The following is a 26,474-nucleotide window of genomic DNA, read 5'->3' as shown; positions in this document are numbered from 1 at the left end:
TTAGTAAACTGTCTCCTTGATGATGTTGGTGGAGAAAGTGTGGTTACTGGAGATGCTGTTGCAGTGCCTGGTCAGGACGCGCTTTGGCTTTTTGCGGCGGCAGGGCAGGAAGAAGTAGCGGAGCGTTGAGAAAAATACCTGCCGGTAGTTGGCTGAGACCAGGTTGTAGAGGACAGGGTTGATGGCAGAGCTGACGTAGAACAGCACGTTGGTCACCATGTAGAAGTAGTGGTAGAAGTCGTACAGGCTACTGCAGGGAGGGAGATAGGGGCAGAGGTCACTTCCCCTCATACTGGCACAGATGTCTGTTTGTTTTTTTTTCTCACTGTCCTAGCAGCAGTGTGGTTAAGACTTGATTGGTACAGTCATGGGTTTACCAGTGAAGTTTTTTTTTTTATTCCGACACATCTGTACAACAAGTACTTTACCTTAACTGAATCAACAACAATCCAGAAGTACTGATGTGGAAAATTAAAATGAAGGTTACAGATGTAATCATGGCTCTATTTGCTGAGGGCTGCTCCAGTAAACCTCAGAACACTTTTCCTCTCTTCCCTATTGATATAAATGTGGCATAATGTTGAAGAAGTCACGGTAATGATCTGGTACGGTCCCTTCCCTAATTAGGGCAGATCAATCCCCACTCTGTCTCTTGCAATTCTGATGCAACATGGATGACGAGGAGAAGCCTTTATCTAATAGAACCATAGCTGAATCCATAGCAGACACTTGTGCACTCAGGACCCAGGCCCTGAGATCACTGTGAGCACCACGTTTGAGTCCCACACCAGCACTTTGGCAGTTTTTGCTAGGCACAGGTGCAGCACACTTCTCACAAGCCTGGAGACAATCAGGTATGCCATCAGAGGCAACCCAACTGCTGCATCATGGCACAAAACCTGTTCATCACACCATACAGAAAACATTCACCATCCTCAATTGGATCGAGCCAGATTCAAAGTGGCTCTATATCCTGGAAATATGTCTGTGATGGATGGTTGAAGATCCTGGCAAATAGGATCTCCCATAACTGGCCCAATAGTGGAGATGGCATGAGGGGGCATCACCTCTTCCTGGGCTAAAATGGACCCTGTTAAGTACCATCTGTACCTGGCTGAGAGAGGGGAATGTGTGCAACTGCAGGTCTGACTACTCAGGGGCATCAGAGCCAAGTTTAGAATATACAAAAAGCAGAATATTTAATGATGAGAAGAGTCCTATCAGCCCATCAAAGCCAGTCATTTTATTGATAATTTAAACTTACCACCATATATATATATATATATATATATATACATATATATGGAATAACTGTCATCCACAACTGAAAGACCCATTTAAAAACATATATTCGGTTGTGTGTGTCTGTTGCAGGTCCTATATTGTAGACATTTTTAGTCATGTGAGCATGCAAATGTGTGGTTTGTCTTTGAAATCAATAATTTCCTCATGACAAAAACACTATTGTGGCAAAATGCATTCATTTTTTAACATGGAGATATTATAAATGCATCAAAATCCCAGTGTTTTAGACACAGTTCGTTGAATTGTGTATTTAACACACATTATACCACAAAACTAATGGCTTCAACTAGGCTACTTCATTAAAGCACATGATAAAAGAAGCAATAAGACTGCATTCAATCATTTTGCAAGACATTTAGACAGATCTGCATATCTGCACTGTGCTGACACTGATAGATGGTTGCAAATCTTAATTGAATTATGTATGTGTCTGTTTAAATGCATGCCTCGCCATGACACATGCCTCTGACTGATGGCCCTGACTAAGGCATGTGGGGAGGGCCCAGTAGAGGACTGCCCTTCATCAAACCCATATCGACTCACTCTGAGGGCTGACATCTTCATCACTTCCTTGCGGTACATAAGCAACGTTTGTGTCTAGTGTGTGGTCTGCCTGGACAAAGAGGTTTACCATAAGACAGACAATGAAGCTAAGCAGAAAATTTCACCAGACCTACCCTGGCCTTGGACCTCAAAGCCAGCCATTTACAAAGTTATCAGGGAGCTTAAGAATGGTTATACATTGTCTATACATTGTCTATACTATGAGATTAACACAGGAAGCTCCTGCTGTGATTTTGTATTTTTGAATACAACACAATTTTCATGACATTACTTTACAAGTTCCATGTGACCTGATAGGTTTTTTATTTTTATTTGTTTAACCTTTATTTCACCAGGTTCATCCCATTGAGATTAAAATCTCTTTTACAAGAGAGACCTGGCCAGGAAAAGCAGCACATCAAGTTTCATACAAAACAAGGCAGCATAAGCATAAAAAAGGTTGCTTAAGTTCCATTACTTACTCTGTCCACGTGGTGACGTAGCAGTACATGAGTCGCCTGGCGTGATAAGGTAACCAGCACACCACAAAGGCAAAGACCACAGCACCTGCCAGGCAAAAGGGATAATCAAGATGGAGGGAGAGGAAAAGTGAGAGGGATAGAGGTAGGGAGAGAAAAGAGAGAGGAAAACAAGGAAGGGGAAAGTGGACAGGAGCATTGGAGGGCAGATGGGAAGGTGTGTAAGGGGGTGGGGGGGATAAGACAAATAGTGTTATAAGACCAGACGCAGAACTAAAAGAAGTAAATGCATGCTCAGTCTGCTTCAGAGTAGTGACCAGTGGCGTCGTTAGGTCTCATCATATTTTAAGCCTAGACCAGAATATTTTCGCCCTGAAAAAGGAGGTGTTTATAGCAAAACCACAGACAGACTGTGTAACAGAGTGGAACTTGACTTGCAGTGTGATATTTATTTATTATAAAGGTAGATATAACCTCCCCAGCCTACCAATGCCGATCTCCCTTCAAAAAAAAAAGCCCCAAACTTGTCTTAACCCCTGATGTTTTCAATAGCTAGAAACGCCCCTGGTAATGATATAAATAATTTATAAATGACAATCTAAGGAGAGGGAAAGCAGGCAACTGAACCGTGTATTAGAAATCCCTGACTGGGAATTGTAGGCATATTTACTCATTTTATGAGTGCCTCTATTCCATTAAATATCAACATAAATAATTCCGGAAATAATTTTATTGTCTGTCATTAAACACAGATTTTTCTACATAGGGTACAGCATATATTGATTGAATGCTTTCACAAAGGCTTTACGGAAAGCATGTCTTCTAAATCTTGATGTTGCATGTTGTTAATCAGTGTCTTTTAGACAGTGCTCTTTCAAAGCACCCTTCAGGGCATGGTCACCTCTTGTTAGTGACATGGGAATTTTGGTGTTGCAACTGTCGGCCTGAAATGCGTTGCCAAAGGCAATGTTAATGATGCGTTAATGTGAGGTGTCCTTAGGACCCCTTCCCCCATCTCCGAAGAGTTGATCACACCAAGTCAAGATGTCTGTAAGTAGCTTGTTGTTTTTCCTTCCTAGATGGATTTGATTGAGTGTTCCTTATTAATCACTGTAATGTATGTGATACAGAAAATGAAATTACTTCTGTTCAAAGTCCTCTTATTGATGCTTGATTACTGTTGAAAAATGCACTGCATTTGTAAAGTATGTGGACTAGCAGCACTCATGCACACTCTCCACTCTCAACCCAAAAAGAAATCTTGATGGCTAATAAGCAGACAATAAAAATGTACATTCACTCCAACAATCTAAATCAGAGGATCCCAGTATTATAAATTTTAAATCAGATCATATCAGCCAAGATATACCCCAGACTAGATTATATCCTGGCTAGAGCTAAAAAAAAAAAAACTACAGTAGCATGGAATCATATCCTAAAATAGCATTAGTTTGACATGGTTTTTAAGGAGATATTTAAGGAAAAAAATCTCCCTCCTCCTCTCCACTGGCATCTACTTCTGAACTGATCAGTTTTGGGCTGGACACTCCAATAACTGATAATAACTGTTGTGATCAACAAATGATAACAGTCTGTGAGTGTTCTGACTACTGCAGGACTTGCCTTACACAGATGAGTTACTTGGAAGTGTAGCACTGTATGTAGCAGATGCATGCAGCAACAGCACTCACACAGTGCTGGTGGAAGTCGAGACAGAATCACTTGACTGCTGTTGCCTGAGAGCAACACATGCTTCTCCAGAAGATTCTTCTGAAAGCAATTTGTAGTGTTGGTTCAGTTCAAGTCCTATGCAGCACTTTTTTCCTTGAGGCTGAAGAGTAATAGCAGGGAAGGGGAAACTTCTTTGGCTTGAGATGCTTAGAAGGGGCTGTGGGCGAGAGTATGAGCTGCTCTTTTTCTCCTTCTCATTGACAGTCTGTTGCAAAGGGCAGGAAATCAAATATCATCCTAGCTGATGGATGATGCCTACACCTGAGATCCATGGCAACAATGCAACCTGGTCAGCCTCAGACAGATGAGAGAACATGCCACTAGATCACCTGCCTGTGTTTTGGAGTCAAGTATTTAATTTTTTCGGCCTCAGTCTCCTCCATGCTCCCTCCCATTAGAAGCCTTCTATATTTAGAAACACACTTTCGGAGGACATGTTTCCTGTTTTTCATGAGGAATGATTTTCCCTGAAGCTATTTATGTGAAAGGATGGCTTGAATTCTTTACTTCCTTACTTCTATAGCTTCAGCCAGAAGAAGGTTCCAGAATCTTTTATTAATAAAATCAAAAGCAACACTTCTTGTCCCTAAAGGAAAAAAAAAACTCATATTTCATAGTTATGTGCTTGCATATATAACAAAACAGTACTTCCAGAATGTTTACCCTGTGAAAAGCACTGGACTGCACTCTAAGTCAGACTGAATGTTCTTAACATTCTGAAAGTTTGGGTTCAGTCCATGCATATTCATCTAATTTTAATGATGTAATGCATATTCATCTGATTTTAATGGATTTTAATGATTTTATAGGCTGAACAATTTTCCTATCATATCCCATATTTTTCTGTGCAATAAGATTTTTCTTCGAAGATGTGTGTGTATTTTTTTACATGTTGTGAAAATATTTTTAAAAAAAATATTTGCATTGGGGCCAATTGCAATTATGTTACACTACAGGGTACTCAGTATCGACCAATACCAAAAACCCAGGTGTCGGTATTGGTATTGGTATTGGGACTGAAAAAGTCGGATCGGTGCATCCCTACTACATTATGTATGACATATGATGCAGCCTGTAATTTGTGTGAGATTGAAAAAATGTGTATCCTCATGAGATAATATGGTGTTCCCTGCATTATTCTGTACGTGTTTGCCCAGAAAACTATGACATCTTTCAGATTGACTTCCATCCTCACACTGGCCTTGTTTCTGGTGGCTTTTTGTATGCTTCAAAGTTAAAATAAGAACATTTAATAACAAATTCATTGCGTTCACAAATATTATCTCTACAAATCACAATTAACGTCAGGGTTCTTTTTTTTGTCCGAGCCACAGGCATGCATTATCTCTGACAGAGGTGTGATATGATGTGGATGCTTACAAGCTTCCCTGGAGTCTCTGCGGCAGAAATGCCTTTTCCCTCTTGTCCCTCAGTCAGAACCCTTTGGATTGAAACTGGCTGACAGAGGAGAGAGCCCACAATTGGCTCCTGTTCTATTGCTTATCGCACTTGGAAAGGATAGGGCTTATCAGCCTAACTCCCGTGTGTGTTCTGGTTCTGTGGGAAAGACTGGAGATTCAGAAAGCCTGGAGGGAAAGGATTCCATTCATGACAGTGGGTCTCCGTTCTCACTGCCACCCGCATGGCACATCATGGCTTTCATTGCCATGGTGAAACGAAATCAGAATAGAAATGGAGCTGATATCCTTCCCCATCTGGACTGCAGCAGTGTGTCCATTTATGATGGGAAATATCAGGGCCAGGAAGAAATGTTCAGTTCAATGGCTATTTCCTGTCACACTCCCACACATGCACAGGGTATGTCACTTGATCAGAGCTCCTAATATAGTTGTGGAAGTGAATTAATAACATTCACTGTTTGTGAATGTTTGTGCCATCGACTGGAATTGTAGATAGTTGTAGAATTCACTCCAGGTCATTACATCATTTATGTTTTTAATTGTCTGAGTATCCCACGTGCTTTCTTTCATAAATAGCCATGGGTTATGACACAGTTTAAACAGTCACCAATTATCATTGCTTAAAATTAAGCCCATTACCAACAGCAGCTTATGTATGAAATTTACCATGCCTTAAGGTTGTATTATTATCCTTAATTCCCATTTAATGACACACACTTGGTTTTGCATCCCATATGGTGATAAAGAAACCACAGTGCTGCGCGTTAGGGTTAAAGATAATTCCTGTGAATAGAGAAGCAGCATTACAACCTCTTTAAGGTCTCCTGTGTACAAAGCATGTTGGTCACGGTTCAACACAATAAGACTCAGAGTCCTCTTAGCTGAAACACTCTCCTGCTAAAGGTGCATTATAGTTTAACTTAACCATCCTAGCTGTGTATGCATCAAAGAGATAAAGGCAATTGAAGATGCAGCTGACCACTGCCCCACCTGCATATTGGCAAAAGCATGGGCTGTTTTATCAGCTCTCTCCAGATTCTGTTATAGGGACGATAGCGTAGTCAGACTGCATCCTAAATAGCACGTTTTCTCTTGCTGACTTGGTTGGAAAACATCTGCAACTGGAGGGTTGAGGTAAAGTGTTTCCCAATGCATAGTTACCAAGAGTTAAAATGCAGAGCTGGTGCCATTGATGCTGTCTTCCAGCCTAGATACTGTCTTCACAGAAATGGTTTACCCATACCTCTTTGCATTATCATCACATTTCAGCTACAGACCTTTCAGGCAGAGATATTTCTTGATGGGGAAAGTTAATGGCAAAGTTTGCAAAAGCACTACCCAAGAAGTTAAGACTAGTTTTCCATGGGCTCATTTCAGAAAGCACACATATGCATCTAGCATATTGATGTAGTCCTAGAAGACCCACTCAAGTCTCATATCTCTTCTGTCTCTCCTACAGGCAAAGAATACTAACCCCAATTTTGTGACCACAGGTGAGACTGTAGATCTCTGGACTGGTAGCAAATATACAGGACATTTTCAAGCTCATAAGTTTTTTGACATGTGTTGAGATAATAAGGAAATCTGGTACTGTAATGGATTTCTTTCAGAAAGTACATCCTGGAGAAGTTAAAATTCTAACCTATTTTGTATTTTATATTTTCTTTCATTCCATGCACCTGCAGATAAGAATTATATGTCAGCACGAAAGGATTATTCAGATAATTGACATTCTTGTTATCTAGAAAAACAACAAAAATATTGAGAATGAGGAACATTTTGCCTTGTCTTTGTCTAGGTCACATGGCACCACAGCCACGAATATATTGCAGCTAAACAGTCTTTGAGGGATAGTAATCTGTAGCTGTGTTTTCTTCCTTACAATTGTTATGTTGTGTCTCATCACAGCAGCAGGCCACCTAAGCATAAGGTCCATCTCAAGACTCACAGACCTGACCTTTAACACACTGATGCTTTGATCACTGTTGCATCTAAGTTGAGGTGAATAATATGATAATATGATTCGGATTTAGCAGGGTTATGGGTGGTACAGTCCCTATCCAGCAATCAAGGCCTTTATAATACCGACAGTTTCCAAAGCATATATATAGTTATATCTGTAACTATAATTGCCTAACATTCAGTGGGTGACATGATAAAAAAACCTTGGCTAAATGTATAGCTAGGTATCCAATGTACACAATTAACTGAAATCTAAAATTTACAGAGCATTCAGTTAGCTAGCTAACTAGCTAGCTACATATTAAATTCTGCTCATATTAAATCCCACGGTGATAATAAACTTTGTACAACAATTTCAGAGCAATATGCCCACATATACACCACACTTTCGTAAGATGAAAGACTTTTTACCAAGAATGAAGGAAAAATTTTAGTTGTGTATGTTTTGTATGCTTATGTGCATGTGTACGTCTGTCACTTATCACTATGTGTGTGTGTTTGCGTGTGTCTGCCTGCACTTGCATGTGTCTCAGAGCTACGCTGTACTCACGCAGGACCATGACTCCATGCCGCAGTGACTGCGTCCGGTTAGGCTCCACGGCAACGCTCAGCATGGTGGGGTTTCCCGCGACGATGCAGACACGGCTGTCCTGCGCAGCCTGCTGGAACATGCGCAGCAGCTGGCTGGCGATGACGCCGTTCAGCGCTGAGATGGCTGCCATGGGAACCACGAAGGACAGGAACGCATTCACCTGGGGTTGAGTAGGGAGGACATTGTGGGTGGAGGGCATAGGTCAAGGGGAAAGGTCCGGAGAGGAGAGAGAAAAGATAGCAGGTTGTGTTGTCACAGAAATCACCTGACCATCTACTGTGAGACAGATTGTCAGACCTAGATTTTACTAGAAAGAAGAGAACTTTTGGTACATTTCTACCGTTTTAGTTTGAAAACAACAAGAAGTATTCATTTCTACCTTGAGTAAATGAAATGAATTAACTGTGTATGGACTGGTAAGTAGTAGCCTCACTTATCAGCCATGTCTCAGATCTCTAAGCCTAACACACTGTAGGCCTCATGCCAGAGCTTTGCTAGTTATACACTTGAGGCTTAATTTCCCAACTAATCACTAATCACAAAATGAAGATTCTTAGTTAATTTCATTTTGGAATCCCCAAATGAAAACATTTTGCCCAAACTGAAATATTTTCCCTGTAGCTAATTGCACAGTGAGTGAGTGATGATGGCTATATTTGCAGGTGCATGTAGTTAATACTGCTAATACATCTAATTTAGAAAACACAGTTATAAGAGCCTGCTGATGCATGCATAGACAAAATCAAATATAGGCTTTATATTCCCAGACAACAGCTTAAAAAGTTTCTGGATCTTCAGAACTGTCACACGTGTTGTTTGGAGGACAGTCAAGGCAGCCAATTAATAGGCAAATAAACACAGGCAGCTCAAAATGTGTGGAGCTATGCCTTTAGGGCAATTGGTCTGTCAATCAAACAAACTTTGAATCGTAATTACTCAGGGGTGTATCACCTAATACTTCTCATTACCGTCCCTTTGTGCAGACGTTATCTCAGTTCAGTGCACCGTTTTCACTAGACATGTTGCGCTAAATAAGAGAACACCTATCTATCTGTGACCAAAGTGTACTCTAGGCAGACTCAACCATGATGTACATCTGAGTTCCTATGCCACACACAAACATACACACACACACACGCACACACAGAGCTTATATAAAGTAAACTCAAAGTTAGTCAGACAGTTCACTTTTTCATCTATTTTATGAAAAAATATTCTTTCACTTGAGCCCAGTTTCATTTTGTTTTTCTTTAAAACAAATTCCATATCCACTCGCTTTATGGCACACAAAGCTTGACAACAGCGAGCAGCAGTGGGAGACTGATGATTAGCCCAGACTGTAGCAGCCTCTGAGACTGATTGAATTTGTGATGGATCATATCGGCATGCATGCCAGAGACTGAACGTTTTGCAGTCTCCATCTTAATCAGTTTCAGTCCTTTCACTTTTATTCTGGTGACTGAATGAATGGTTATTCATTTGGATCAGTCTGTCTCACTTGCAACAGTCATTTTGCATTACACCCCCAAAGTATTATATCATTGCCGTGGCCATTTCTAGCAGCCATCATTCTAACTGAAAACAGCAATGAACTTCATTAACAGATTAATTAACTGCATTTTTGGTTGACATTATGATTGCAATGACAAAAAAGAAAAAAAAAAAACATCTAAAAGCTTGCACTGATTGTTTCGTAACACTAAATGTCTTGCTGTGCAGATTCTTCAATATTAAAGCAACCCTGCAAGTACTTTGCTAATGTATTTTGGGAAAGCTTTTAAAATGACAAGACTGACAATTAAATAAGCTTAAAAAATGTGCTCCTTATATTTGCACTTAAACTTAATTGAATGAATTTCAAAATGCTGCAGCGAGCAGCCACCACACCATCAAATGGCCACCATCTGGACGACAGCAACACAGCCATTGCTAGCAACTGCATCTCTGTACCTTCCACCCTCAACAGCTGATCCAGGATCAGTTCACCCAAATCTAACCTTAAGCCATGCCACTTTAGGAAGAGAAATCTAAAGCTGATCTAGAACTAGAATTTAGGGCCAGCATCTCTTTGTACTTTTCCAAAATTGACACATTAGCTCAGGTATAGGTGCACCCTGACCAGTTATTAAAAAACCCTGCACAGCTCCCCATTTGATAAGGTTATGAAATCTTAAAAAAACTGGAAATGGAAGGTACAATCTGGGAAAATGAGCATCATTTAATTAAAACAAGGACGACACGTTCAAAGTCATCACTAAGTACAAACAAAAAGTATTTTTCCTTGGGAGCTGCTGTGGCCACTAAATACTATTATGCACAGCATTTAAGAAATGAAAGTGACATTCAGGGATTCCAATTAATTTCCTTCTTCTGAGTATTGAATCATTTCACCCCTGCTTGTTTTAATCTGAAAACACAATTTCCATCTCACATTCATTGTTCCAGCACTACGATATGGCTGACTAGAATATTAACAGAAAAGCACCCAGGGACCTGTGACAATGGTGTTACTAACATTATCTTGATTTCTTGTCCTGCAGATGCCAGGGAAAAGAGAAATAAACAGACATTTGGTAGAGAGATGCACTGTATTTGAAGCCACCATGCTAATGATGGGTAGCATTTGCCAGCAAGTGTTTCAACTTTAAAGAACAACTAAAATCAATGGTGTTTAGTCCTGGACTTTGAGAGCCCCAGTTCAACCTAAGAAAAAGCTGTGCCACATGTAAAATTTTGTTATTTATATACAGGCTGTCTCAATGGCAATTGCTTCATACACCTAACTCCAACTCCAAGCCATTATTTAATTACAGCAGACAACATCTGAGCAGTTAGACAGCGGTAGATATCATTAGTGTAGTACCTACTCGAAGCATTTCAATTATACTGAAATTACATCCAGTGGATGATAACGGGTACGGTACGTGACTATGTCACCTAGACCAATACACTCCTTGACAGTTGCTTTCAGTTTCTGGGTTTCATCTACACCCCACATTTGGCAGACAGTTGATGCATTCCGTTAATGATTAATTGCTCTTATTTGCAGTGCCTGTGCACATTCCTGACTGGAAGACTGAAAGCTTTTATTTCACACCTAACTATCATGTAACCCATTAATACTGCTGGATATTTACTGGGTCCTTTCAGATTTTTCACTAGTACACTCCAATATTTCTTTAACATGATATGCATTCTGTCTTATGTCAACCTTTTGTACTCTCCATTTCTTTTACTGTGTCTCTTGTCTCAATCTCTCTCTCTATCTCTCCCTTCATAAATCTCTTTTGAGTACAGGCCAGCTATGATCTGATGCCTAGGTTTGATTGCTTGCACCTGCTCTATGTATCAAGGCCCCCTTCCTGTGAATTATAGGTCATGAAGGAATGTTCCTATCAATGTTAATTTACAGCACCTTACTCATGTGGCACCCCAGCTTAACAATGCCAAAAGGGAGAAAAAATATGAACCTAAATTAATATGTTGTGGTACTATAAAGGCTTTGTTCGGAAATAAGTTGTAGCAAGCAGTTCCGCTGCTCTCAGTCTCTGTAAAAGCCTATTCATTTTTAAACACCTAAACTCAGTCCCCAGTGTCTCTTTAAATGTAATTTCATTTTTTAGCTAATTAACTCAAAATTCTTTATAACCCTTCATCCAGCCAGTTCATCTACTAATATCACAGTCTTTTCTCCTTTTTTCCTGCCTTCATTCACTTAGCAATTGTGCTAAATGAGCTGGTAATTTTTTCGTGGCCTTCAATTATGAACAACTCTTAATGAGGTCTATTAGGTTCTCTTTCTGTCTCACAACCAGGCAAGGTAACATTTAAGAATGATCTTTGTGTAACTGCAATTACTGTTAGACCCACTGAATATGGAATGGACAATCCACTAAAACCCCAGAGTACAGCTCACATCAGTATTAATGACGAGATTTTCACTCTGTTTCACACTCATTTCATTATTTATCACTACATACCACATGCATTGTGTCGCTGAATGGGGAGTCGTGAATGAACTTAAATCTTGAATGTTTTTCAGGGATAAACAGGTCACCGCAATCGCAATTTTACCATTCGTATTATCTATGGAAAAGCTTACAGAAAAGGAATAGTTGATAGCTCAACAGCATGTATAAATCACCAGCCAGATCAGGGCTGGTCCTATGGGGTGCTTAGGGGTGCACCGCACTCCCAAACAGACCTCAGTGCAGCCCCAGTTGTCTCCTTATATCCTGATGTCTATTACGTTTTGATGTTTTGTACGCTCCCATGGATTGCTATTGCACCCCTCTGTATTTTCTCCTGGCGCCAGGCCTGAGCCATATATAAGTCAGAGATACAAAGGCTTAACAGTTAAATAATATGTCTGATGACAGGCTCTGATTAAATCTTAATCAAGCACATTCTCTGAAGGGCTCCTCTTATAGACAAGTATATTTGTACCTCTGTTGTCCCTATTGTGTGTATGACATTTGCTAATTTTGATGAAAAAGATGATGTTGCATAATTCGCCTGTAAAATACAAAACTTTACCAGTGTATTGCATGACAAGGCATGGCCACTGATGAAATATTTATTGTTATGAAGTCCTAAAAAATGAGTTTGATCATTACTCTGCAATGCATGGGGGCTGGCAGGCCATTACTTCTTATTAGTCTGTCCACTTGGAAATGACTAAAATGACTTTTTAAAATGTGGTACACAGCTGTGTTTATCATTTAATTCACAGGAAATTGTCACTTACTTACGTACTGACTTACTTCACGCATATACACTTCACTGCCTTTCGGTTTCTGGCATAAAATATCCAAAGCTGATATTCTGATGTGTCTGAGAACACAGCTATTGTAATGACTGGTATTTCAAAGTGTTTTTTTAAAAAAAAAAAAAAAAAAAAAAAAAAACATTTTCAGAGTGTGTTGAAGTATTGAAGTAAAATTGCAGAGAGAGACTTTGACAACTTTGATCAAATCGGAATTTTTACATTCTTTGCCATATTGTAAACTTACCTGAGAGAATGTACATTTTGTTTCATAACAGTTTGTTTATAATTTAGACATATTTTCCACTCTAGTTATACAATTATCTTACATCTAAGGGCATAACACTCAGGTAGACCACAAAAAAACTGTCAGTTGTGACCATAAAAGGGCTGGAGAACTAAAACATTACATCAGAATTACTAACCAACTGTAAATTCAAAATGAGGAACGTTTTAGTGAGGATAGCAACAATATGTGCTTTTGGCGTTTATGCATATGCCACATTTAACATACGTATGCATGTCTAAGGAAATTAGATTTTGTAGGAGACACATCATTAAGTATACCACCATCTTAATCACAAAAGCCTGTTCCAATCACAAGCAATACATAGCATGAACATTTTTAGAAAGCTTAATTTGGTGAAGATACGGTGGCGTATTCAAAATCTGTGTTAAATGGTGAATTCTCTCCTTAATCACAGCAAGCTGTAATTGCCAACAGAAGGAGACATTGTGCGCAAAAATGCTGTATCGGAGACGATGCATGAGAATTTTTCACACAAGAATTATTTCCTATTAATGTTGAATGAGAGGTGCATAATAAGCAATTAAGTTATTCGACAATCACATTGCTTCTGGAAATGGAAAAAAACCCCTGCTATATCACAGCTGCTTTGATGTCTGACGTTTCTCAGGTCTTTGTCAGTATAGTGCTGTCCAACATGCAACATTACAGTCATATGTGATGGAAGCCAAGATATTCAATGGAGTGAAGTTTTTTTTTTTTTTTACACTGCTATCCTTTCCATCATACTGTTGATGCTGATCTACTTCACGCATTCCATTACTTTCTCACTGAACTTTGTTGTCATAAACCAGAAACATTCAATCATGTGCAGGTTGTACATGTTGCACAACAGTTAATCACAATGCTGTGGCTAAGTACCTCTAATCAGTTCACCACATCTTTATATTTAGAGACAGCTGAGGATGGAATCATGGACTGTGAAGAATCCTGGCTGCCTGGTAACCATGGGTTGCTGGATGAGCCGATTCTTTAGTCTATTCTGTAAATAAGTTGCTCTTTTCCTAAATGTTATGGTAATAATTTACTAGTTCACCAGCACCATTCAAATATTTTATGTTTAAGAAAATCACAGTTCAAATCTAGAATTACTGATACTATTATTCTGTAAACAAAAGAAAGACTGGTAACAAAAAATCTAAATATTTCATTCATGATTTCAAAACAAGGAGAACTGCAAGACCTACATAGACATGTTCCTTCAGGTTGGTTTTATCTTTGTAACCAGCAGTAATCATTTTGATTGGTTGTGTAATTATGTGATTTGCATAACAAGTTTATTGAGTTGGTCTTACATTTGTCACAGGTGGAGACCACCTCAAATAATTTTTGCACTCAGCACCTGGCATTTCTTCATTTTAAATCTGCTGCTCAGGGTATAATAACAACCATTTCTGATATTAACAGAACGACAGGACAAAAGGAGCCAAATTTACTAAATTAAATTGTGCAACACTAAAAATATCTCATACCTCAATACCTGGACATAGTGAATGCAAACTTAATGGCTCGTTCTCTGAGACATGCTATGCACAAAACAATTCATTTAACAATAAATCTAATGAAACACCCTAGTGTTGCAGCAATTTTCACACACACACTCCTAGAAAAAAAAAATCATATGTTAACTTCATAAGGTAAAATTCATAGAACAAACACATTTTACCCCATTAAAGCCCCATATAATACATGGAAATAGAAGCTAAGGGAATCAATAAAAGATAATCAGATAATAAGATGTGCACAATTGGACCGAAGTATATTATTTCACACAATTTTTGGTCAAAACTATCTAACACCAGACGATTGTACGATTATTAGTTTTTGTAGCATTACATGGTTAATTGGTTATCCAAGGCAAATTTGAGGAAGATCAGCACAGTGACATAAATACAGGTGAAATAACTGACATTAATGTCAAAGAAATATCTGTCATCTACCATGGACAATGCTCACTATAATGTGTCATTTTTATATTCTTGTTTATTCAGTCTCTACAAGAAAAGCACCCACCCCTGTCACCATCCATGTTCAAAACAGCACATTGCAGAAACTTCCTCTTTCCCCTGCTGTGGACTGAATATATACTATTGCCTTGAGCTGGTTTGCTTACTTTCGCCTGAAACAGTGATAGTCACTAATAGTCACTGTGAAGTCACCTTGACAGGCTCGATCTTGACTCATACAATAGGAAGGAGGAACAGGAAATAGTGCTTGAACAGCTTCCAGTCTCTTTTCACACTAAATCACTATGATGCATTATTTATGTGCATTGGTGTTTTTAGCACATCTTGCTAATTCCCACAAATACACACTGAACAGTGATGTCTTCCTAGATGAAAAATTATCTTCTTAAACTGATTCTTCTCAGGACCGGCCAATTAAACTCAAACCCTCACCCCTCTGAGACCTTGCAATATTTATAGATATTTTCAATGCAATTCTTGTCTGAAGCCAGTAAAAAATGAAGTTACTCTTGAGGACAGGTCTTTTTTTTCACTTTGGAGGTGGTGGTAAGTGGCTCACCTGTAGCTTCTTCCTTGAAGAGGAAGAATATATTATTACTCACCACCTTCTCCTCCCAGTTTATAATCCTACCTATTGTATACTCCTGCAATGACCTTTTCCAACTCTTTTTGTTTACATCCCTGTAACATTAAACCACTTCAGCTCATTCAGAATGCTGCTGCTGGACTACTGTTCATTTTCCCTAAACATAGCCACATCTTGCCTCTTCTTGCCTAACTTCGCTGGGAGCTAGCCTTCTGGGCAGTTAAGGACATGGCTCCTTTGTACCTTCAAGCAGACTGTACACCCTCTACAAGAGCTCTCTGCCTTGAAACCTTTGATCATCTGGCGGTCCCTAACCGCTGTGGCTATATCTGTACCCTACACTCACCTCAATTCATCACTGGCCTCTCCAGTGGTGGAATGAGCCACATACAATTGTCAGAACCTTACAATGAAATTAGACATAGTTTAATGTAGCTCTTACAGGTCAATGGCAGGCATGAGTATTACATTTACATTTATTTATTTAGCAGACGCTTTTATCCAAAGCGACTTACAAAAGTGCATACAGTAGGTACAGCGACAGTACGGGGACAGGATGTGTACAGTTCCACAATGAGACAGTTCTCAGCTGAGAGCAAGGTCTGTTGCTGTATGGTAGTATCTTGCAAGCTACCATTGTTCTTACAAACCATTTGGAACCATGTGAACACTATTATACAGCCATGTTTCTCACATTACTGTTGCAAGTCGTTACTGGACTATATGTGAATGTTGGCATGATGTAGATATATGTATGCTATTCTTAAAGAAATGTGTAAGGAATTTTGTGTATGCTAGATCAGTCACTGTTGCAATGTTCACGGTTCACAAACCTGATTTCATTTGCTATGTACCTTACTGTTCTGTACCAGTGTTCTTGTTGCTCCTGTGACATGCACTTAATGAATCTTGACATGATAGGCTTATACACCATTGCAGGGTATTCTAAGGGTAGCTCGATAGTAAATAATAAAGATACAATACACATTTATGGCAAAGGTGTCAGATGAAGTAATATATCAGTTCTTACTGTAATAGCAAGTTTGGCCATGCCAACAGGTTAACAAATTCCACTCATGTTTTTGAAAGCCCTTAATGTCATTTTTTAACTGCACAATCCTTTAGGGAACCTGGCTGATAGTCTTTACTCTTCACACAGTGTCATCCATAATTCACTGCTTTTGGGCTGTGCAATGAAAACCTGAGCCCAGCCATTCCTTTTTGCCCTCTTCAGACACTTAGTCTGTATGAACGCACTTCAGCCCTTCTGCACATACAAGTCTGGGCAACAGGTCTGGATGCGGTTGCTATGGTTACTGTAAGCCAATTTTTTCCCTGTCTCTCTTGGTTCTCCTCTCTCCTTGACATCCTCCCTTTATATCCTTCCTCCTTGCTGTACACTTGCTTGTGGAAATTTACTTTGCAAGACCAAAAAAGTTTTGAAATAATTAAAGATTTTGAAAAATTAATATTTTAATGGGTTGTATTTGGGAGATTTTGAGTCAACCACTTTGCCTTAATTTGGGTGGACAAGATATTCATTTGTTTTAGCAAAAGAAAAATAACTGAACACTGGAAATGGAATGTAAAACAGAGAGAAGACCAAAGATACATTACAATAAATATTACCCAAAGGGTATATTACAACACTGAACAGTTAGCATCTGAAACCTTATTACTGAAAATGCACTGTAAAGATGTTAACTTTAAATATTCTTGTAAATCTTCAATGTTTTGCAGGGGAAATTTATGGTTGCTTTTTTCCTCTCCTTTCACACTGCCATCCCATTCTCTCTCACTGTTCGTCTTTGAAAATACCTGTGATGTGGAAGGGAAATGCTTTTAGAGAGCTTCAAAACCAGACCTCTCCATCTTCTCCCTGTCATTCCAGGAAGTAGACATTTCACCTTTTCAAGACTGCCTTCTGCCCATACGCTCATCCAGAGCTTTACTTTAGAATGTTGTTGGGAAAATATGGTCTTTCATCTTGCAGGAATTTTATTTCTATGGTGTTTGCTTCTCCCTCCATTCATACTTCAGTAGGAATGAGGCTTAACTAGCTGAACAGTAGAGGGCACTGGCTGACTGGCTGAAATACAGACATATCCACATACAGATAAAAATGCTAACGGGGCATTGTTTGCACACACCATTAACCTTTGGCACATTCTTCAACATCTTTTTTCATTTACATTTATTCATTTGGCAGACACTCTTTTACAGAGCAACTTACAATACATGCATTCCACACAGTTAGGCAAGTATTGATACTGAATTATTAGCTCCATCCTCAGAATGTAGTGCCACTGTGAAAAGCATTGTCACAAAGTACTGTCATCAGACAGAACCATATACTAATACCACAAATTTCCAGCTAAATCTCGCCACAAGCTTGTATTGCCGAAGTGTTCAACACTGACCTTTTGCTGCTGCCTTCAATCTGTAAACTTCCATCAGGTTTCCCCACTAAGCTTTTACTACAGATTTAGAGGGGGGATGGGTCAGAGTTCAGGGCACCAAGATGTAGTCTGAATTTTGCACATCTCAATACCTGTACTACCACATACAGACAAAACTTAATTAAAGATGAAAAAACTATTCCCCAAACACTACAGCAGAAGAGGTCAAAGGACAAGTTTGATATGAAACAAATTTGGTCCTGTTTTTACCCAGGCAACAGAAGTCTAAGCAAAAAAAGAAAGTCTTCAGAGAGCTATTTCTTTGTATCTTCATCAAATTTAGACAGGAGCAGATCAATACTTCCCCCAAAGACTCCATGAAGGTATGAATTACTGCTTTGATCTCCTTAGCTCTGTCTCTTTGTTGTTTAAATTTACAGTGTTTACTAAAGTGATGCTAGCATTGAAAGTGAACAGACTTACTTACTTCCCAGACTTCCCTGTCATCCTAAAAGCAACCCACTTATAGAGCAAATACCCACTTATTGCATGCTAAGGCCTGCTGAGCTGTGGCAGGTCCAGCGACACTCAAATATTTCTGGGCTGCGTTAAACGTGGATGGCTCAATTTGATGGCTGACACCTTGCCAACTGAAGCTCATCTCAAAATCTTTGATATGAAAGCAACCAGCTTGAAACCCAAGCATTTCATACAGGGGGGAAGAGGGGATTCCACTGCAGGACTGTTATTCCAATCCAGCTTTAAATACTTAAAAAATGTTTAAAAAATTGTTACAAATGTACAAAAGTCAGGAAATTCTAAAAGATTTTAATGATATAAATGCGAGAGTCTAAAATAGTGCACAATGATCAGGTGCACATACAAAGAGGTATGGCCACAGCAATGTGGTATTTTATCAATGGAAAAAAAAACCTGATGTTCGGGACCTGAGCTGGGAAACGGTGCTTGATGAGTTGAAGGTGTGACAATGGTGTGACCATGAACTGGAATATAAGGAGTCATTCACATTACCTTTGAGGGTATGCTTGCCTTAGCACCTTGAGGCAGTGCAATTGTGGCAACAGTGTACAGTAAAAACATCAACCAGATTCAGGGGAAGACAGTGGTACACAAAATACAAAAATGAATTATTGAATAGCTAAAACAATAGGTGTATTAACATCCCACACTAGCGTACATACATAGGTATCTGTACGGTAGTGGTTGTTTACAGAATTATACATGTGTACAGAGGTAATGTACATATACTGTATGATGGAATGAATGGCAGCCTTATACAGAGATAAAGACTAGTAAGGGGGAAATGCTACATGACTGTGTTGACAAGGGAATTCAGAAAAAGAGCAGCTGCTGTGAACTCCTGCGTGCCATAATTTGACGGTTGCAGTTAATAGAGCCCCCTTGTAACTACAAGCCCTACATCTTTTAGAGCTATTATAATCAGGCCATAAGACCGTGAACACATGACCCGACGTGAGAGAGATGAAACATGAGAGGAAGAAGACAAGAAGAGAAAGACCGAGATGCAATTGTCTCATTCCGCTCAGGAGAATCCCTGCAGGATGCCTGTGATTGACCACATTAAGCCTGCAGCTGCCTCACCCTGGGGCCATAGCACAGACTAGATAATGAGCCACTTGCCTTGCCATCAGGAGCAGGCAAGGCAGGAGGCTGAGATGAGAGCAACAGAGGAGATGAACAGCCGTCACCACCTGCAAACCAAAAGAGGGCCCTCCTATGCTCTCCCGGGTGTTTAGGCATGAGGCCGTCCTGGCCTGACCTTGTGACCCAGTGGTGGCATTCTGCTAGAGCCCTGTGATTAGCATGTTTTAACACATGATAATGGGCATCTGCTCTCCAAAGCCAAATGCCCAGCTCAACCCCTGAAAGGCCCAAATTATGGGGTTTCTCCTGAGTGCATGAATACACTTACATAAATACACCGGATCTTCACAGTGATGCCAGACAAAGTTCTGAATTCCAAATGAAGGGAGGATACCATAATGCAGACAGATGTAAATATTAGGAATTCATTAAAAAAAAAAGAAAAAAATTATAGGGGTCCACTTTTCAAGAATTATACATAAATGTGAGCTCCACAGTCTTCTGTCTTAATTTCTTATACTAGCTTTTGCTTCCCTGTACAAACTGCTGCAAGTATTTATCTTTGTTTTTGTAATTAATTGCCAGTCGGTTTGGTGGTTTGTACTTTGGATGTCTAGGGAGGTCAGTATGTGCCTCTGCTAGCAGAACATTAAGGAAAGACCTCAGATCAAGATAATTGGCAGGAATCGTTTGATGGTGGAGAGACACATTCTGCCTTTAGCAACTGATCCTGAATCAGATAAACAATGAACAGTTATTGCTATTGGCTGAATGTAAGTAGAGGCAGACTGTAAGAAGTGTTATTTGGGGTACTGGGGGATTTGTTATGTAATGCAATAGGAACATTACAAAGAAGAAATAACAACACTCAGCATGGCCCAAATTTGGCCAATAATTGTGTGGTATATTACTGAAGTTGATATTGAATTCTGAATTTTGTGTGTCTTAGGATCATTGTGAATATCAACAGTCAACTGGTAACTTGGTAGGCTTTTACTGCTTCCTGAAACAGGAAAAAAATGCAAGTTCTTGATCTTGCAAATCATCGTTTTTACTTCTACCACAGTAAGAATCACCAGAAATAGATCACACTCCAGCTGTCTCAAAGGATTTATTTACAAGAATACAAGAAACAAACGGAAAACAACTCAGGTTGCTTTGCTTGGATTACTTTTTTTTTTTTTTTTACTATTCTCATTTTGTTAACAACAACTATACGTTTAATGAAATATTCTTGTGGGGGTCCCAAGTGATTCAGTCAGCAAACGGTTGACTTTGAGTGCAGGCTGAGCCTGATGACCTGGCTTCAAAGCTGCCTGAGTCATTTGCTGACAATGAGCAGGATCATGCAGTGACAGATTCATTCTGCCTGGTATAGGGGTGGATCGATCTACCAGGGTTTCCTCATCTCACTGCTCTCAGGCACCCTGCTATTTAACAGGCGTTTGCATGTTAGTAGAATGGCAATGAGTGATCACTTCACTGTGGTGTGCTGTGTGACTGGTAGTGCAAAATAAGTTATTGGTTGAGTGAGAGTGTATTGGAGGATTTCATTTGTCTTGCTGCAGCAGTCCTATGTGAGTATGGAGGTTGTTGTGATATAAGCCTAGGGTACAATTGCCCATTTCAAAACAGGGTTGCAAAAAATGGGAAAAACATTAAAAGAGAAAAAAAAACTTTGGGTTAACTTTAAGAATCACATGCAAAATAAATCAGTCTGTCCTTCCTGGTCCTCCAACTTAATGATCAATCCACACTTGTTCCATTCACATCTCTGAAGTGCTACTACTCTTACATTAAGATTCAACAAGACCATCTGCTGTAGAGAAATGTGAGATGTGAACAAGAAGGCACTTATTTACTGTGTTTCAAAGTAAAACCAGAAATGTAATGTCTGGTCTGAAGCTGAGTCAGAGGAAAGTAGCCAAACACACTGCTTGGAAGTTTGTAAGATCTGAGCTCATTGTTGAGTCAGTGCATAGCCATCACTGGATCAGTGCAGAACCATTGCTCAAACAGTGCAGAACTGTCACTGATCCACAGTGAACCAGTGTGGAGTCCATTCTGCACCATGAGTTTGTGCATGATCATGTGCATACATATAAGTCAGTGTGTCCACACTGAGCTGTGTATTGTGCTGCAGGCACACTATTGTGCAGCATACTTCTTCTCTAAGATTACAGAGGCTCTGTATTAACCTGAAGACAGTATAGATTAAGTGCAGGTAGCAGTATCTGTCATCTGAGGTGATGTTCCCTCTTTCCAAAATGGTGAAATCTGATGAAACCACACAAATGCAAAGCAACACATGATGAGACGCTACCAGGTCGAAGGGTGGAGCCCCATACTGGGCTGTGTTGCACTAGCAGATGTTCTTGTTATCGGATAGTGTCTGTTTTTCCGGGCTCTAGGGACACTATGCTTGCACACAAACTCAACACGTGGGACTTCCTAATGGAGAGCTGCAGAGGTAAGGAGTAAAGCTGCCTGTGGCCTTTGTAATTCAAGGCAGATGCTAACATCAGTCTGTGAAAATGGTTGCTCTGAATACAGAGTGTGCCCATTATGCTGGTGAGATGGCAAGATGCCAAACAGCTGTGCAGGGTTACTCCTTGAAGTCTTACCACTCCTGAAATAATTTTAAAATGAACCTCAGTAATTCAAAATTTGTGCTGTACCATGACTGGTGAAGATAGATGGGTGAGTGCCCTAATCCCTAGGCATAATCCTGAAACGCAGTCAATGTCCAGATAAGGACATTGTTAATGATGGTAGTCCATTTGATGAGAGGTGCATCAAGCAAATGTAAGCCTCATTTGGATCAGAAAAGGGTAGTATCTGTATACCCTCCAGCCCATAGTATGTAGGAGAAACCTAAAGGTCATGTTAAAATGCTTCTTCTTTTTAAAGGCATGTCAATATGTCTACCTCTTGACTAGAACAGTTTCCTTCTTTTCAAACAGATCAATTGAAAGTGTGATTGTATATTTTCTATATATAGCAATGTAAGAAAACTTCTTCGTGTTGCACAGCACCCACAGAACAGTCCCAATGGGATGATGCTAAACTAAATCTAATTTTACAGATTTATTGATTGAATGCTTAAATGATTGACTGTTTGATTGAAAGATTAATTTAGTGAATCACTGGCCAAAATTCACAGACCATGCAGCAATATGTGGTGTATAACATGAAAGCATGCCTCTGCCTCAGTAGAAACTTGGGCATCACTCCATCAAGGTGACTTTGATGCATTCAGAACGGGCTTTACTCCTCTTTTCAGCCATAAATTAGTAACAATATCACAACCAATTAAGAGGGTGTATCTGATGCTAACTTGGTGCGCTCCACCTGCTTCTTATGACACAACTTGTGAATTACTTTAAAGTGGGAACATTGTAGAGCTTTGCATCTCATAGATATTGCATATTACCCATTTATATACCCATTATATGTGTATATGTATATTCTGAACAGTTTTGAATGTCATGTTAGGGTACAACATCAGTGCCCGACACAGGATTTGATTCAGCCTACCCATTACAAGACTCAGAATCACACCACGAGTGAGTCAGGTCTTATATTGGACAGGGCTTGCTTTCGCTCTTTCCTCAGTTATATGGGCTGCAGTAGGTTTTCATTCCTTTGCAACCATCAGGAGTATAGCCAAGGGATTATAGTGATTCAATGGTGGGTCAACGTCCTCCCTTTCTTCTTTTTTTAAGGCAATATGAGTTAGTCGGCTTTGTTTCTCATGGCCCTTCCACTCCTAATGAAGCTGTTTTCTGTTTCTCCTCACTCTTTGAGCACTTGTACTTGCTCAGTTAGAGGAGCGCTGTGTGGGAGGAAGAAAACCTTCTGAGACTTCTCAGCCTTGAAATTAACAGTGTCAAAGTGAAAATCACGTTTATACAGTACCAGTCAAAATTTTCGAGAAACTTTTCTTTATTTTTACTGTTTTCCATATTTTAGAATAACAGTGAACACATCAAAACTAGGAAATAACTCAAGTGGAATTATGCAGGGAGCAAAACATGATAAACAAACTAAAACGACGTTCTATTTTAGATTCTTCAAATTAGCCAAAATATTTTTTTAATTAAACATTTTTTGGAAAGAAATTCATACATAAGCATCAACTTCACAATTTATATTTGTCTAAGGAACAAATTTCAAGCATTTAAGCATAAGTCTTCAGATCAAAATGTCTTTGAATGCATGTTTCCCATTATCTTAATCATGTGTGTCCAAAACTTTTACTGGTACTGTATATAACTGAATAAAAATAACAGAACAAAAAGTAATAGCTACAGCTGTGTAATCTATAACTGATTCTCTGCATAGGGTAGACCTGAAATGGGGGATTTAATAAGACTGTCAGACCCGCCTCCAGCCAACTCCCTGTTCAGCCACGCCCACGCTCTGAGTCGCCTGAGTTTTGACCATACCTGCAGCAAATTCAGTCAATCACCACGGGGATTTAAGGACTGCAATTCAGGCACCTCTTTGTGTGGTATTGCACTTGTATACTGAACCAGTGTCTTGGTGGTTGTGCTTTGCTCTTTTCCTGTTTTGACCTGTTTGCCTGTGTTTTGACCCTGCTTATTGTCTGGTGGTTTGGATTGGTTGTTTGGTATTACGGTTTGCCCTCCAAGTTCTTTGACCCTGGCTTGTGTTTGGACCATTCTTGAAGATTTCTGTTTTGGATTTGTGGACACTATTAAAAGTACTGGAGCTCTGCACTTGGGTCTTCTGACTCTTTCGTTACAAAGACGTTATCCATGGTTTTTGTGAGTACCTGTACGTATGCATTTTTACATGTATCAGAATATGTAAGGGTGTGCATGCACATGCATGTGCTTATGTGTTTCTGTTTGTGCATATATGCATCCATACACATTTTGAACTAAAAAAAAAAAAGATCTATCTGACAAAAATCAGAGAGCACAGATGAGTGAGGATGGAGGAAAAAGAAGATAAAGAAAAGTGATAAAATAAAGAAAATAAATTTGGAGAGCATTTAAAGATTCTTATTTTGAAGGAAGAGAGAAAATAAAGGCTTCCATCATTATATAGGGACACACAGGTTTACATCACCTTGACAACCTGGCTTTTTCAATTGAAAAGACTCGTATTTGTTAAAGGTGATGGTGGTGGTGCCGGGGGGGGGGGGGTTGTGACTTACTTCTACAGAACTCTGTGCAAGCTATATCTTATAAAAGGGACTGAAGTCAAAGCAGACTATACTTAGATTAAATCTAGGTCCAAGTGTTTACATGATTGTAGAACAGGCTTGTAACCTGTGAGTGTAACGGGTTAAAAAACCTTACCTCTGCAGATCTTGCTGGTCATTTCTAAAATAACAGCAATTTAATGTCATTCTCAAACTGTAACAATAAATGCGTCCATTCACTGCTTTGTGTTTACTGTTTAAATCGATACCCACATTACCCCCCCCCCCCCCCCCCCCCCCCCCCCCCCCATACACACACACACAAAGTACATACATACACATTAGGTTTTTTTCTTTTCTATGTGCAGTGCAATTGATCTCAGAGCATGTCTATTTACTTGCAGTAAGGACTGCACATACAATGGATTCCGAGAGCTGCAATCAGTTCCTCTCATACAAGCACTTAAGGAACACCATGCGTTTGTACCGGCGTTTGGGGTATCATTAAGCACTACATTAAGTCAGTGCCTTCCAGGACTGCCTGCGGAGTAATGTTCACCTCTAAACGTCACGCTTGACGGAAATGGAACTGTGCAGGTGCTAAAATTAATCAACAAGAAATGACTGTGAATACACCAGTGCATGAATACGTGATAATTGCAGTATCTGACCTCGTTATGCCATGGATTTGCTGAATTGGGGTTTTTCGACGAAAGCACAATTGGCAGTCATTGCTTTAAAAGACCTCTTAACCTTCTTAGCGTCCACACAAAACTACGCTCAGATTCTACCTGCTTGAGTGTATGAAATACGTATAATATTATGCAAAAATCGCTGCCTTTTAAAAACGAATTAAGAAACGCCAGTTCCAATAATAATAATAATAATAAAATAATAAAATAATAATAATATTCAGGATAACTCCAAAATTGGCCACTCCTGCACCCACCTGCAACACGGTCTTGGACGTGACGAGGGACACAACAGTGGTACAAATCTTCTCACTTCCGACGTAGAGCTGACCCATGGTAAAGAGCATCGGCGTGGCCAGGAGGAACGACGCCACCCACATACCAGAGATGAGCTTCTTGGTGCGGCTGCGGGACATGATGCTCTTTGCCTTAAACGGGTGGCAGATAGCCATGTAGCGCTCCACGCTGAGGCTTGCGATGTTGAGCACTGTGGCATAGGAGCAACCGTCCCTTAGGAAGTAGTACCCTTTACATACTGCTTCTCCGAATGCCCACGGGTGGTGGACCCAGATAAAGTTGTACAACTCGATGGGCATGCAGAGAACAAGGATTAGGAGGTCGGACACGGCGAGACTGGCGAGGTGATAGTGAACGGTGCTCTGCAAATTTTGGAGGGATTTCTTCATCAGTAAAGTGTAGAGTGTAATAGAGTTCCCCAAACAGCCGATCACAAATAGCGCAATATATATCACGGTGACCAGGACTTTGGAGTAGATATCTGTATTCACGTCCAAGGTATCCTCCAGCTCGGGCTCCGTAGCATTTTTATAAAACTGCTGAGAACGGTTTCCAGGCACCTGGAGTGTTTGCGTTAAAGCGCGAAAGTCAAAAAAGTTGCGCCTAGTGAGCGTGGAATTATCATCCAT

General features: G+C 39.8%; 1 protein-coding gene across 1 annotated transcript; it reads right to left on the bottom strand.

Moving 5' to 3' along the window:
- Positions 1 to 26,474, bottom strand: ntsr1 (neurotensin receptor 1 (high affinity)). The gene is made up of 4 exons (XM_036532417.1): positions 25,806 to 26,474; positions 7,992 to 8,193; positions 2,331 to 2,415; positions 1 to 250 (listed from the first exon to the last, which is right to left on the bottom strand). Exons 1-4 carry the CDS (start codon positions 26,472 to 26,474, stop codon positions 1 to 3), a joined length of 1,206 nt encoding a protein of 401 aa, XP_036388310.1.

Source organism: Megalops cyprinoides, chromosome 7 (genome assembly GCF_013368585.1).
Source record: "Megalops cyprinoides isolate fMegCyp1 chromosome 7, fMegCyp1.pri, whole genome shotgun sequence".
Classification (NCBI taxonomy): domain Eukaryota; kingdom Metazoa; phylum Chordata; class Actinopteri; order Elopiformes; family Megalopidae; genus Megalops; species Megalops cyprinoides.
Note: the sequence above shows the minus strand (reverse complement) of the source record. Positions and strands in the feature narration are given on the sequence as shown.